The 14,698-nt window shown below is 49.1% G+C and overlaps 1 protein-coding gene across 2 annotated transcripts; it reads left to right on the top strand.

Moving 5' to 3' along the window:
* Positions 1-2,342: 2,342 nt before the first annotated feature.
* LOC124966482 (cytochrome P450 2F5) lies at positions 2,343-14,145 on the top strand. Of its 2 annotated transcripts, none has more exons than XM_047527758.1 (10): positions 2,343-2,462; positions 3,174-3,378; positions 3,457-3,619; positions 6,027-6,176; positions 9,901-10,061; positions 10,399-10,575; positions 10,975-11,116; positions 11,797-11,984; positions 12,538-12,679; positions 13,641-14,145. In XM_047527758.1, exons 2-10 carry the CDS (start codon positions 3,208-3,210, stop codon positions 13,820-13,822), a joined length of 1,476 nt encoding a protein of 491 aa, XP_047383714.1. In that variant the 5' UTR covers positions 2,343-2,462; positions 3,174-3,207; the 3' UTR covers positions 13,823-14,145. The 2 variants fall into 2 exon arrangements, with proteins under 2 accessions (XP_047383714.1, XP_047383715.1); XM_047527759.1 differs by having other exon boundaries at positions 2,440-2,462; positions 2,928-3,378.
* Positions 14,146-14,698: the final 553 nt, after the last annotated feature.

Below are 14,698 nucleotides of genomic sequence, written 5' to 3'. Positions count from 1 at the left end.
AGGTATTTAAAAAAGAATACAAATAATAATAAATGTGGGGAAAAGGAACAATTTTATAGGTGGGATTGTAAATTAGTACAACCACTGTAGAAACCAGTGTGGAGGTTCCTCAAAAGATTAAGAATGGAACCACCATATGACCCAGCTATACCACTCCTCGGTATTTGTCGTAAAGAAGTAAGGTCAACATACTTTAGCAGTACCCGCATACCCATGTTAATGGGAGCACATTCACCATAACCAAACTATGGAACAGCCTAGGTGTCCCTCAGTGGATGAATGGATAAAGAAAATGTGGAATAGATACACAATGTAGTTTTATTCAGTCATAAAGAAGAATGAAATTTTGTCATTTGGTGGGAAAAGGATGAAATTTTAGAGCATTATGTTGAAGCAACCTAAGCCAAACTCAGAGGTCAAGAGTCATATGTTTCTCTCCTATGTGGAAACTACAGAGTAAAAAGGAAAAGAAAAAGACAGTGGGCAGGGGTAGGGGGCAAAGAGGGGAATCTCATGAAAATAGAAGGGAAAACCCATAGGATGGGGAAAAGGGACCAGCCAGAGGAAGAAGAGGAGGAAAAGGGGGGAAATACTTGGAAGCCATTTTGACTAAATTATATTTTTATATTACATGCATGTACGAATGTGTAACAACAAACCCCACCATCATCTATAATTATAATAAAAAGATTAGAGGAAAAACCTCATCAGCTGATGCCAGATGCCATGTTCTTGGGCTTCCCAGCCTCTAGAATCAAGATCCAAATAAAGTACTCTTCATAAATCACAAAAATAAAATCAAAATGAATAGGATCTTCTGGAGAGAGAAAAAAAAAAAGAGCCACCTTGGGTCTGCTTGCTTTGGTTCTGTTATACCAATGGTTCTCAACTGAGTTGATTTTTTTCCCCCAAGGGGACATTTCATAATGCCGGGAGCCATTTTTAGTTGCTACAACTGGAGAGCTACTTGACAAAAGGGCTTCTGGAACCTAGTGGTAGAAGCCAGGGATGCTGCTAAACATGCTACTGAATTATCAAGCCCAAGATGTCGATGGTGCCAAGTTGTAAAACTGTGATACACGCCTCGTTGGCCCGGTTCCCTCAGTAGCAGGGAGAAAATCAGACTATAAGTACTCAAAAGCACCCCAAAAATTCCCTTCTGGCGAGTTCCTGGCTCCTCAATGAGGCAGTTTCATTAGGCACCTCTCAGCCCAGCTCCAGGGTCAGGGAAAAGTTGCATGTGGGGCTAGAGTAGATCCAACACTGCACCCTCCCCAGAAGTAGGGGGTGATGCCATGGGAAATTGGAGGCGTGTAATCCCATAACCAAGCCTTCACTCCCTGAACCTGCCCTAACCGGCCTGTCCTGGACTTAGCAGCATTGGCCCCACCTCCATCTCCCCATGTGCCTGGGATCTGGGGTATCAAATTCCTCAGGCCCTCCAAGCACTTCCTCCCCCACCCCACAGGAACAGCAAACTCAGAGGGCCGTGTAGACACCCACACCTCCACCAGGACTCCCAGACCCTTGGCCACTTCGGGGAGACCAGTCCTTCAAGTCGAAGGTCCTTCCTCCCTGTGGCTTCCAGCTGCCCATCTCCCTAACTGTCCTTCAACTCCATCCTGGCTTCAGTCAAGCCTGCTGCAGCCTGAGTCATGGAAGCATGAGAGGGAGAGAGATGCAGGGCCTGGGTAGGCACACAGGGAGAGATGGGAGGAGACTAATCGAGAAGGACTTACTGGGAGACAGTGAAAGAGAAAGAAGGCAAGACAAAGACCCAGAGGCACAGAGGGAGAGAAAATGAGGGAGACAGAGGCACGGAGACAGAGAGATGCAGTGGCAGAGATCTTAGAGACAGCAGCAAAGTGAGACCTACACAATTTCAGAGACAAACCATAAGAGATGGAGAACTGAAAAAGAGACAGCAATGAAAAATAGACCCCTCCCCCAGACCTGAGAAAACTCCAGAGAAGGTAAGGGTTTTGCCCAACATCTCATGACCAGTTGGTGGCAGAGCTGACCTTGAACACAGAGAAACAGAACTAAGTGCCCAAAACACCAGCTGGACTCAAGGCCCTTCCCCCGCCCATCATTTTGCCAAAGCCCTGAAACCTCACCCCATCCCTACTGGGCCCAGAAGAGAACCTTTGCTCTATTCCAGGGCAAACAACCACCACTGGCCACAATGAAAAGAGCTGAAGTCAGCCTGCAGGCCAGAGGCCCTGGCACGTGAAGGAGGGTTCCTGAGGTGCAGCCCCCACCCACTGACAACACTCTGGCCAGGAGCCCTGGGAACCCATGAAGGGTATGGTGGGAAGGTGGGAAGGGATTAGTTCACCTCACTAGGAGGACGAGAGAAGGGGGTGGAGCAAAGGAGGGGTGTGGACAGAGGCAACTTAAGAGAAGCTTCTCCTCCGAGCTCACCCAGAACCGGAGAACACGCCTCAGCTGTCCCACAACAGGTAAAGGGCACACAGAGGAGGAGAGCGTGGCTCCCAAGAGAGAGTTCACTGGCTCCATCTCTCTGTCTCTAACATTGGGAGCCTCTAGGGAGTCTACTTGTCTCTGGGTGTGTCTCTGTGTCTGTAGCACTCTCTCCTGAGTGCCCCCTCCCCCCATTTCCGTCTTGCGGGGTCCATCTCTGCCTGTTGGTGAGTGCACATCTCTCTCTCCATCTCTGGCTCTGCCTTTCCCTAGCTGTGCCTCTGAGTCAGCCTCTTCTGTGATGTTCTGTCCGGCTGGCTCTCTATGTTTTGATTTGTGTGTCTCTTTCCCAGTGCATCTCCATCGTTATCACTGTCTCTGTGTGAGAGAATCTTGACAGATAGTTGGTTGATTGATTGATAGTTGATAGATGGACATCTAAGGAGATACAGATATTACACTCTGTTTTTCTGTGTCCCTCACTACCTTTTTGTGTCCCTCAGTATCTCTCTAGGTCTATCTCTTATCTCCACCCGTCTCTCTCCTTGTCTGTCTGTATATGAACTCCCTCTGCCTCTGTTTTGTCTCTGTTACCATCTTCATCCCCTTTCTTTCTCCTTCTTATCCCCCATCTCTCCCTAGCTCTCTTTCTTCCTCCTTCCTTTTCTCTACCTGGCCCATTTCCAGGACCTGGGGAAGGAGAATTCCAGAGGGAGATGAAGAGTGAAGGGACCCCACTCTCTCCCTAGCTCGGCCCTCCGGACATTGGTGGCTGCCTTCACCATGGACAGTATGAGCACAGCCGTCTTGCTCCTGCTCCTGGCTCTCGTCTGTCTCTTCCTGACCCACAGCTCAAGGGACAAGGGAAAACTGCCCCCAGGACCCAGACCCCTCCCGCTCTTGGGAAACCTGCTGCAGCTTCGCTCCCGAGACTTGCTGACCTCCCTCACCAAGGTGCTGCGGCCTCACCTTGGGTGAGGGAAAGGGTTCCACGGCCCCAGAGCCTCCTATAACCTCTGTTTTCTACCCCAGCTGAGCAAGAAGTATGGCGCGGTGTACACAGTGTACCTGGGGCCCAGGCGGGTGGTAGTCCTCAGTGGGTACCAAGCCGTGAAGGAAGCCCTTGTGGATCAAGGGGAGGAGTTCAGCGGCCGAGGCGAATACCCTGTTTTTTTCAACTTTACTAAGGGCAACGGTAAGCCTGCTTCCCATCTCCTCCACTCCCCCAAACTCTTCCACATTTAGGAAAGAAATAAGAGTGCAAGACTCTCAAGCTAATCTTGGTGACACTCGGGGCCACGGATCTCACTGATGACACCAAATAGAATAGGGACAGGCAGTCCTTCTTTAGGGTGAAGTTTGTCCCACCTTCCCCACCTCCAAATCCCACCACCATCTTGAATTGTGTCTCCATACCAATCCCCATCTTCATCTAACCCAGCCCCATTCTCCTGCTATCCAAACCACATCACCTAGTTTTCAACACAGTCAAGCAGCCAAGTCATCTGGGCAAGTCCCCATGGTCCACCTCATTCCAGTCCCAATCCCCATGAACCCCATTCCCAGTCCCTGTCCCCAACCTTCATCCCTCCACCATCACCAAAACCAACCCCATCATAGATCTACCTGACCCCGAGCTCTAACTCATGACCAGTCTACTGGTCCTTCTCCTTCCACCCAACTCCATCCCCATCACCAGCCTTGAACCCCATTTATCATCAGTTGCATCATCTCCCCTCATATGCCCTTGTCACTTTCATCCCAACCCAAGTCCAGCTCCGTCCCCACCAAACCAACAACCACACCATTCTCTCCAAACCTCTCCTGTGTCAATATTCTGCCCTTGTTAGGCTTTGAAATCACCTAGGTTTGTGGTTTTTCAACCTCAAATCTCTGATTCAAAGGAAACTATGTTCTGGGTGTGGTGGTATGCACCTATGATTCCAGTGGCTCAGGAGGCTGAGGCAGGAGGATCACAAGTTCAAAGCCAGCCTCAGCAACTTAGTGAGGCCCTACGCAACTTAGGAAGATCCTTCTTAAAATAAAAAATAAAATGGTTGGGGGTATGGCTCAGTAGTTAAGCACCCCTGGATTCAATCCCCAGAACCAAAAAATAAGCAATTAAAAAAAGAAAAAAGGAAACTATGTGACAAGGTCCAAAAAAACTGACAGAAAAAAATCTGCTTCAATTGAGAAGGAGTCCTGGAGGCTTGCATCCTAAAGAATGCTCAAGGTTCCCCCTGGTCCCTGCACAGGATGGTTCCCAGCTGCCCCAAACTTTGAATCAGAGAGCTCTGATAAAATACACCTGCCGTGTATTAAGTACACTTTCTACTCTTCATTTCCCTTCCCTGGGCTTGATTTTTTTTTAAACGGGGGATTGAACCCAGGGTTAACCACTGAGCCACATCCCCAGCCCTTTTTACTTTTTATTTAGAGACAGGGTCTTGCTAAGTTGTTTAGGGCCTCCTTAAGTTGCAGAGGCTGGTTTTGAACTTAGTATTTCTCCTGCCTCAGCCTCCCAAGCTGCTAGGATTACAGGTGTAGCACACTGCATCCAGCTTGGGCTTGTTCTTATAAATTCACCTGTCAAAGTACACCAGATGCAAGGAGGTGGCAGACAGGGCACTTGAGAAAGTCACCTTGCTATTTTTGCACAGAAAACGTCTGGATGCATATATGATTTGTTACTAAAACATAGCCACCATGCAATTAGACAATACACAGCACACAAGGTGACAGCCGGGTTCTGCTACTTACTAGCTGAGTACTTGGGCAAGTGGCCTCCCTTCTCTGACCCTCAGTCTGCTACCGAGAGAAGACTGTTACAAAGAATCAATGAGATAGTGCATACAATGCAGAGAAATATACTATAGGGTCTCTCTCTCTCTCTCTTCCTTACATCTAATTCTCTGAAGCTTCCAGACAAGTAGGAAACACAGGCCATCGCTAGACTATGACATCCTACAGTGGAGATCAGAGGATGCTGGAGCTGTGAGAGCCCACAGAAAGTACCTCAGCCATCCAGGGAGAGAGGAGCCAGGGAAGTCCTCCTGGAGGAAAGAAACCAGAAAGCTGAGACCTGAAAGATGAAGATGACTAGTCAGAAGAAGACCAGGGGTAGAGTGTTCTAGGAAGACCAGAGGACTTGTAAGGACCAGGCAGAGGCCCAGAGTTCAGGCTCGTTCTGGGATGAGTTTCCAGTGCCCCAGTGTTTACTGTTCCTGCTTATTTCTCTTATTTGTGTATTCAGTGAGCACTAAGCAATCGCCAGTGCTACCCAAGTAACAAGGTCTGCACTGGGCAATGTCAAGGACGTGCTGGTGATTAACACAGGCCCCAGTCCTACCCTCCCAGTCCAACAAAGAAGACAACCTCATCATCAGACAGTGATGAAACAGAGGCAGAGTGATCAGGATGCCCCACGGAAGTTCAAAGGAAGCACCTGACCCAGCCAGAAGGGTCAGGGAGGGCTGGATGGAAGGGGCAGGGGGAATTCTAAACTCAGCCTCCCTTCACGGCAAACATGTGACAAGGACCTTGTCCAAGCTAACAGTCGTCCTGGAGTTATCAGTTGAGCTGGCCATTCCTCTTCTCCCCAGGCATTGCCTTCTCCAATGGGGAACGATGGAAGGTCCTGAGGAGGTTCTCTATCCAGATTCTACGGAACTTCGGGATGGGAAAGAGGAGCATCGAGGAACGGATCCTGGAGGAAGGCAGCTTCCTGCTGGCAGAACTGCGGAAAACTGAAGGTCAGGGTTCCTAAATGCAGTCTGCACTCCTAATTCATGTCCATCATACCGAGTAGGCAGGCTGCCAGGTGCAGGGTGTGTCAGGCTAGCTCAGGTGCAGGTAAGAGCCGCGGAGTCAGGACCCAAACCCCTGGAGTTGAGTAGGAGCAGGCTTGTGGCAAGCAGCCTGCAAACTCATTTATTGCAGGAAAAACCATACATTTTATAAACTTTTTGCCCAATCACAATGTGCCACAGGGGATCAGACCACCAAGGCCCCATACAGGTTCCCTTGGTAACACTAGGTCAATTTGGGGCAGTTGTTTACTTTCCTAGGTGGTCAGAGCGGAATGCTCCTCTCTGCAAGTTTACACACTTGAGTCATTAGCTGCTGTGAGCCAAGAGGGTAGGATTTCTCCCAACAGCCAGGTACCAGAGTGTGATATGAACACAAAGCTCCTTCTCTTGGCCCACAATGAGCATGGCACCCACCAGAAGTGGGTCCGCCTGTGGCTCTGTGTATTCTCTAGATGTGGTGGCCGCTCCATTGCCCTGTCTCTCTGTGCTATCCTGAGCCCACAGAGGTTGGTATAATCCTGGTAGATGATGATGATGACATTCTTAAGAACTCATCACATACAGAGCCCTATGCTAGCACACTTTCACACATAAGCCTTAGAACAATCCATTTTGCAGAGGAGGAAATGGAGGCACAGAGAGGTTAAGCAACTACCTTGGAGGAGCCAAGGTAGTAATCCAAGGAGCCAAGATTGAAACCTTCGTGTGATATTTGAGTCCATATTCAACACACTAATGTCATTTATTGAATGCTTACCAAGCACTGTGTGGTAGCACACTTGTCAAGCATGCCCTGTGTTCCACCCCAGCACCCCAAAAAATATAAATAAATAAAATAACATAAATAACCAACACTGACACAGGGCCCACCATATGCCAGGACTGTTGCAAGAACTTGGTATATCATCTTTTTGAAAAATCACTCCAGTGCTGGTGATATAGCCCATCACGTAGAGTGCTTGCCTCTCAAGCTTGAGACCCGGGGTTTGAGTCCCCAGCACTGTTGGATTGCTGGATTGCAGAAAAATCACTCCAGGGGTCAGGTGCAATGCTGTACAAATGTAATCCCAGTTACTCTGGAGGGAGGCTGAGACAGGAGAATCTCAAGTTCAAGACCAGCCTGCACAATCCAGTGAGACTTGTCTCGAAACTTTTCTATAAAAAGCCTGGTGTGGTGGTGCACACCTGTAACCCCAGAGACTCGGGAGCCTGAGGCAGGAGAATTGCAAGTTCAAGGCCAGCCTCAGCAACTTAGCAAGGTCCTAAGCAACCTAGTGAGAACCTGCCTCAAAATTAAAAAAGAAAGAAAGAAAGAAAGAAAGAAAAAAGGTGGTGGGGGCTGGGGCTTAATTCAGTGGTAAAGTGCTCCTGGGTTCAATCCCTAGTAGCAAAACAATTTTTTTTTAATTTAAAAGGCTGGGAATATAGTACGGGGTAGAACATTACTGGGGTCAATTCTCAGTACTGAAAAAAAAAATCAGTCAAACCTAGGAAGCAGGTCCTATAATTAACCCCATTTTATAGGAGAGAAAACTGAGGCACAGAATGCTAAATAGTCCTTGATTTCCAAATCTTACTAACTTTTGGCAAAAATAATAACAACAATGTGGCAGGTGATAGTGAAGGAATGAAATGCTACAATGTAAGTGAAATCATAATAGCTGCCTTATTAACTTATTTTATTACAATTACTAACACATTCATTGTAAAAATTGATGAGTTCCACTGTGACATTTCTACACATACATATATCCTGCTTTGCTTATGTCTACCCTCCCTTCTGCCTTGTCTTGCCCTCCTCTCTCCTCCTGCTCCAGAGCAGATCTTAGCTAAGGACATATTAATTTCTTCTTTTTTCTTTTCTTTTTTTTTTTTTTTTTTTTTTTTTTTTTAGTATTAGGGATTGACCCAGGGGCACTTAACCACTGAGCTACGTCCCCAGTCCTTTTTATATGGTATTTAGAGACAAGGTCTCACTAAGTTGCTTAGGGCCTCGCTAAATTGCTGAGCCTGGCTTTGAACTGGAGATCCTCCTGCCTCAGCCTCCTGAGTTGCTGGAAATACAGGTTGGCCACCCATGCCCAGCTCTGTATTAATTTCTTATTGCTGCTGTAACAAATTGCCACAAATGTAGTGACTTAAAACAATACACATTCATTCTCTTTATTTCTGTAGGTCCAAAGTAAACAATGGGTAACAGGGCTGCACTCCCTGAGGAAGTCGTAGGGTAGAATTCGTGTCCTTGCCCTTTCTAGCTTCTGCATTACTAGGATCCTTCCTCTATGTGCAAAGCCATGAAAGGTAGTAGCAGCTTCCAATCTCTCTCTCTCATCACATTACCCTCATTTATTCAGACCCACCTCCTTCCCTCTTATAAGGACCCTGACAATAACATTGGACCCACCTGGGCAATTCAGAGTAATCTTCTCATCTCAAAATCCTTAATTTATGGTGCAGTTGGGTGTTAGGTACAGGTGACTAGGGAGGCTGAGGCTGGTCAGTCTCGCAACTTAGCAAGGCCTCTGTCTCAAAATAAAAAGGGCTGGGGATTTGGCTCAGTAATAAAGTGCCGCAGATTCAATTCCCAGTAAAAAAAAAAAAAAAAAAAAAAAAAGTCCTTTTTTCCAAGTAAGGTAAGTTTCTACTCACGGGTTCTAGGAACAGGAATGTGAACATCTTCAGGGTGGTCATTATTCAATCAATCACAGACAGCACCACAACCTCATAATGGGCCAGACCTTAGCTAAGGACTTCCCAGTCACTAACTTATTAGGAGAAGACTGTAATCAAGCCCATTTTGTAGATGTGAAAACTGAGGCTCAGAGACAGGAAGTCAGTTGACCCAGGTCACATCAAGACTAAGAAGACAATCCAGGATTCAAACTAAGTTTATTTAATCCCAGTCCTGGTTTTCTGGCCTGTGCTATTGAGTCTTGGCTGTTTTGTTGAAATGTGCTGCCTGAATATAGTTTTCGGTAGACTGATTTTCGGATTGTTGGGTGTTAGGTGTAGTGATTCTGTGGGTTGTTTCTGGGTAAGACTGTAGTGTTGTCATGCCATGACTGACATGTGGTATTGCAGTGTTATCTGCTGCGCTGCCAAGGATGTTATATTGCTATGCATGGTGTGTCATCTCTTCTGCTGCCTGGTTGTATATGCTGTGATGTCACATCCTGTGATCTGTACTGTCTGCTGGGTCACTGTGTATTATTGTTTAGATTTAGCTGTGTGCTGGTATTATGTGTAAGTATATTGTTACCCTGTCTTGGAATGTTTCTAAGCGAGCTGTTAGGTTGCCGTGTGTACTTGTGTGTGTTGGCATGTATTGTGCTTGTATTTATCAGGTGTTTGGGGCAGTCTATGTTTTCTGTGATGCCTGATGATTGCCATGTGCTGTGTTGTGTGTTTGGTGTAGTGTCACCAGGAATAGCCTGTTCTGTTGCTGGGTATTGTAGTAGTTGATGTACTGCAGGACTTCCCATTTTATAGATGTGAAAACTGAGGCTCAGGTTCTCTGCGAGCTGTTGCATTGTGCAACCATCGCTGCCCGACGGTATCATGGTTGGGTCAGATGCCGTGCAAATTAGAGCTGTGGCTGCTGCGTGGTCTGGCTGCATTTGAGTCTCCAGAGCTGGGCAACTGACCCATTCTCCCACTTGACCTCAAGGTGAGCCCTTCAATCCCCTGTTCATGCTGAGCCGCTCGGTGTCCAACATTATCTGTTCGGTGATCTTTGGCAACCGCTTCGACTACGACGATGAGCGTCTGCTCACCATCATCCGCGTCATCAACGACAACTTTCAAATCATGAGCAGCCCCTGGGGCGAGGTCAGCAAGACTGAGTCTAACGGGAAACGGGGTCGAGCGGGAGGGTCCACAGGGTCCAGCTACACATCGGGATGAGACGTCACCTGGCCCTGTCCGGGCGCTTTCCCTCTGATTCCGCCCCGGAGTTACACGGCCACGCCCATTCCCCCCTCCACCGCTTCTCGTAGGCACCCAGTCCCTAACGGCTGCCCCTCAGTCCCACTCCCCTCCCGCCTCTCCAGAACTTGGCTACCCTTCAAGACCCAGTCCTACCGGATTCACTTGCCTTACCCTACTTGCCCCTCAACACGTACCCTGCCTGCTCTTCCAAGCCCCTCCAACTCTGCCCGCTCTCCAGCTATACAACCTCTTCCCGAGCATCCTGGACTGGGTGCCTGGGCCGCACCAACGCATCTTCCAGAACTTCGGGAACCTGAGAAAGCTCATCGCCCGCAGCGTTCGCGATCACCAGGCCACCCTAGACCCCAGCTCTCCCCGGGACTTCATAGATTGCTTCCTCACCAAGATAGCACAGGTAAGCCCTGTCTGGAAATCCCACCTCTGGCCTGACCTGAATGCCTCCTGCCTCAAACTCACAGGTATCCCAGATGGGGCAGGACTTGGGAACTTTTTCCGGGAGAAGCTGGGGCACCTGGCCGCTGTGGGTTGTTTCCCAGAGACACCGCCAATTATCAGCTCTTTAAGTAATTGTTAAAGTGCTAAGATGTTATTCGTCTGCCCTGCGGCAGAGATTTTCCCCTATCCCGCCCTTCCACGCTCCCCGCTCCCCTGAGGAAAGGAAGTTAAACAGAGGAGGGACCGAACTGGCATCCAGTATCAGTTGCACGAGTGTGGGGTAAACGGGTCGCACGGATTTTGAGCCCTTGGTTTGCATCTGGTCCCTGTTCACATCCCAACTCCTCGACCCGGGTAGGAGAAACAGAACCCGCTGAGCCACTTCCATATGGATAGCCTGCTGATGACCACACAAAACCTGCTCTTCGGAGGCACAGAGACCGTGGGCACCACGCTGCGCCACGCCTTCCTCGCCCTCATGAAATACCCCAAAATTCAAGGTGCGCCTGCAGCTACCTCGCCCTGAGGCCCGCCCACACCGCGCTGTCCGGCAGACCGACCCGACCCAGCAGATCGGATAGAGCCTAACTCACACAGAGGCTGACGCCACCCACACGTCCCTTAGGGTCCACACAGCGCACCCGATCTTCACGCAGATCCCTCTCGCTTAGTCGTGACCCTGCCTGCACCGCTCACATCGAGCCTCTGCGCTTCTCCTTTAAGTCCCTCCCAGAGCCCCTACTCAAGCCCCTACTACTTGGCTTGCCCAAGACCCCAACACCTCCTACACTGTCTTACCTGCCCACACAGTCTGCCATTCCACCTCCTCAAGCCCCTCCCCTGGATGATGTGTCCCCGCCCCTGAACTCCAGCCCCAGCACAGTCGACCCACTGGATCCAACAGTCAGCCAGCCAGGTCCTTGACGCCCCTACCGAAATCCCATCAGGGACCTGAGCTACTGGGATTCCTGAACCTCTGCGCACATAACCCCACCCTCAGGAGCCCTTGCGCCAACTAATGTTTTGCCCTCCCTTGGAGGATCTGGCTAATCTTTACACGCCCCTCTGCAGTGGGCGGGGCTCGCGCTGGGGGGATTTGAACAGACTCCGCGCGCATGCCATTTCCCAGCTTAGTCGCGCCTACGGATACCATCTCCACTGTCTTCCCCTACACCTCCAGCCCGCGTGCAGGAGGAGATTGACCGCGTGGTGGGGCGTTCCCGGCTGCCCTCGCTGGAGGACCGCGCAGCCATGCCGTATACAGATGCGGTGATACACGAGGTGCAACGTTTCGCAGATGTCATCCCGATGAACTTGCCACACCGCGTCATTCGGGACACGGCTTTCCGCGGCTTCCTGATACCTAAGGTGTGCTAGGCACCTGGCAAACGACCTTGGGCAACCTAGGAAGAGGCATCTCATTCTTGCAACCAGCAAGAGGTCCCTTAGGCCCTGGCAGCGAACTCCCCAAGCCTTAGCAACTGGTATCCCAAGCCCTAGCAAAAGATATTTGAGATTATAAATCCAGAACTTCAGTCCCTTCCCAGGCCCCCGATCCCACACCATAGTGGACTGGACCCCTTCCTGAACCTCACACCCCTTCCCTATCACAAGACCCCTCTCAAGAATCTCCCGAGTGTAGGACTTCATCCTGAGGATCCCCCGTAGTCAAATACTGCCCTCAGACCTCTCACCTTCGCAGAAATCCCACATCTGCTTTCACGAGGGGGATGGAGGGGGGTGCAATGCACATTCCTTTCCCAGACCCTAGCAACTCAGCTTCCAGCAGTCATCACTGACTACGCCCTATTCCACCCCTTTTTCCAGTCCCCAGGACCTCTAGTCCTATAGGGAATGGAAACCCTAGTTTGGAAACCTCCCAGCTCTTCTATTCCACTAACTCCACCTTCTTCCCACACAGGACACAGATGTCATCACTCTCCTTAACACGGTGCACTATGATCCCAGCCAGTTCCTGAAACCCCAGGAGTTCAATCCAGAGCATTTTCTAGATGACAATCAGTCTTTCAAGAAGAGCCCTGCCTTCATGCCCTTTTCAGCTGGTAAGGGCCAGAGTCTTTTAAGCCCTAGTCCTAATTAAACTCTCCAAAGCCTCTCCTTTATCCAACCCATCCTCAGATTTGGCTGCACAGACACACTTATTCCTTCCCATAAAGCTGCTCCTATAACCACAAAAATCTGTTGCAGGGAAGTGGGGAGACAGATTAATTTGGGAGTGGTCATTTGTCAGCCTCTCCACTAGGTGGCGCAGTTGAAATGGTTCCAGTTTTTCTTGGCTCTACCTGCAGGGGGAAAAAAAAACTTCTTTATTCAGTAACAGGAAAAAAGGGGGAAGGGTGATAATAGATAAATTACCATATTGCCTACTGTGTGCCAGATACTGCCTCTGAGAATAGTTGTAAGGGAAGTGACTGAGCTTTGCAGTCAGACGGCACAGGGTTTACATCCCAGTTCTGGTCACCTCCTAGCTGTGTGACCTTGGATACGTTATAAACTTCTCTGTACCTCAATTTCCGTTTCTATAAAATGCAGATAATACTAAGCACTACCTCTTGGAGTTGTTAGGAGGATTGAATTAATTAAGAACAGTATAAAGCTTGGAGAGTGCATGGCACATAGTAAGAGTTACATTGAGGGGTTTTGGGTTTTGTTTTTGTTTACATTGAGCATTATGTTTTCATTGCTATACCGCTATACCTATACTTACCATTCACAACAACCTCATAATCTACTAGTATCATCCCCATTTCAAATACCCAGATATTGTGGCATTCCAAGAGCATAAGACCAGCCTTAACAGAGCGGGATCTGAACCCAGGAGGCTGCACTTGTATTGAACCGTTCATTCCGCTTTGAGGTTTACCTAAGGCATCTTTCCCCAACTGTTAGCTGCATGGGTCTGTGATGTCCTCAATCGCTATCTTCATGTCCTCATGTTTTCCTCCAGAATTGTGGGGCGCAACCCCTCACCCCTTGTCTCACCGCTCCTCTCCACTACCACAGGGCGCCGACTGTGTCTCGGCGAATCGCTGGCGCGCATGGAGCTCTTCCTCTACCTCACCGCCATCCTACAGAGCTTCTCGTTGCAGCCGCTGGGGGAACCCGAGGACATCGACCTGACCCCGCTGGGTTCGGGTCTGGGCAATTTGCCACGGCCTTTCCAGCTGCGCCTGCGCGCGCGCTGACGCCTTGCCTCTTCTAGACAAGCCTGTAAGCTTCCAGGCCCGCGCCTAGGAGTTTCTCGGATCGTTTTCTGTTCGCTGCCGGTCACCCATCTGTCTCACTGCCACATTCTCTTCCCTGTACCCTGGGCCTGCTTACATGCCAGTCACTCACTCTTATTTTAAACCGACCCGCGCACAAAGACATTAGGAATGGATGAATTGTATGTCTCGTACCCAAAGAACTTGTTCTACCATGTACCCTTTCTGGTTTTTGTATCGTTTCCTACAAAATTATCTTTATTAGTCATACCTACGTAACCTGAATTAAAGTTTTTTCTTGTTGAGCAGGCATCACAAACTACATTGAGCCAGAGGAGGGCAGAATCTAGGAGGCCCTGTTCTGAATGATGTCTTCCCAAAAGTCATTCAGAGGTGAGAGTGCTTGCCTAGTGTACACAGGACCTTGGTTTTAATTCCCACTACTGGCAAAAAGAGAAATCTTACAGCCAGGAGTGGTGGCACAAGTCTGTTATCCCAGCCAGACAGGTGACTGAGGCAAGAGAACCAAAAGGGAGGCCAGGCTTGGCGACTTAGCGGAAACCCTGTCTCAAAAAAATAAAAAGGGGGCTGGGGAGATAGCTCAGTCGGTAGAGTGCTTGCCTTGTAAGCACAAGGCCCTGGGTTCGATCCCCAGCACCCAAATAAATAAATAAATAAAAATAAAAAGGGCTGGGGGTGTATCTCAGTCGTAGAGCCACCCTGGGTTTAATCCCCAGTACAAAAATAAAAATCTTACCATCAAAGGTCATCCTGAAGTTGGGACATGTTGTGCAGAACACATTATAGACCCACATGTGGTATCAGCTCTTTAATCCACACAGGTGGACAAAGAGTCCA

The sequence above is a fragment of the Sciurus carolinensis genome, chromosome 16 (genome assembly GCF_902686445.1).
Source record: "Sciurus carolinensis chromosome 16, mSciCar1.2, whole genome shotgun sequence".
Taxonomy (NCBI): domain Eukaryota; kingdom Metazoa; phylum Chordata; class Mammalia; order Rodentia; family Sciuridae; genus Sciurus; species Sciurus carolinensis.
The sequence above is the reverse complement of the archived record's forward strand: the minus strand, read 5'-3'. Positions and strand labels throughout refer to the sequence as shown.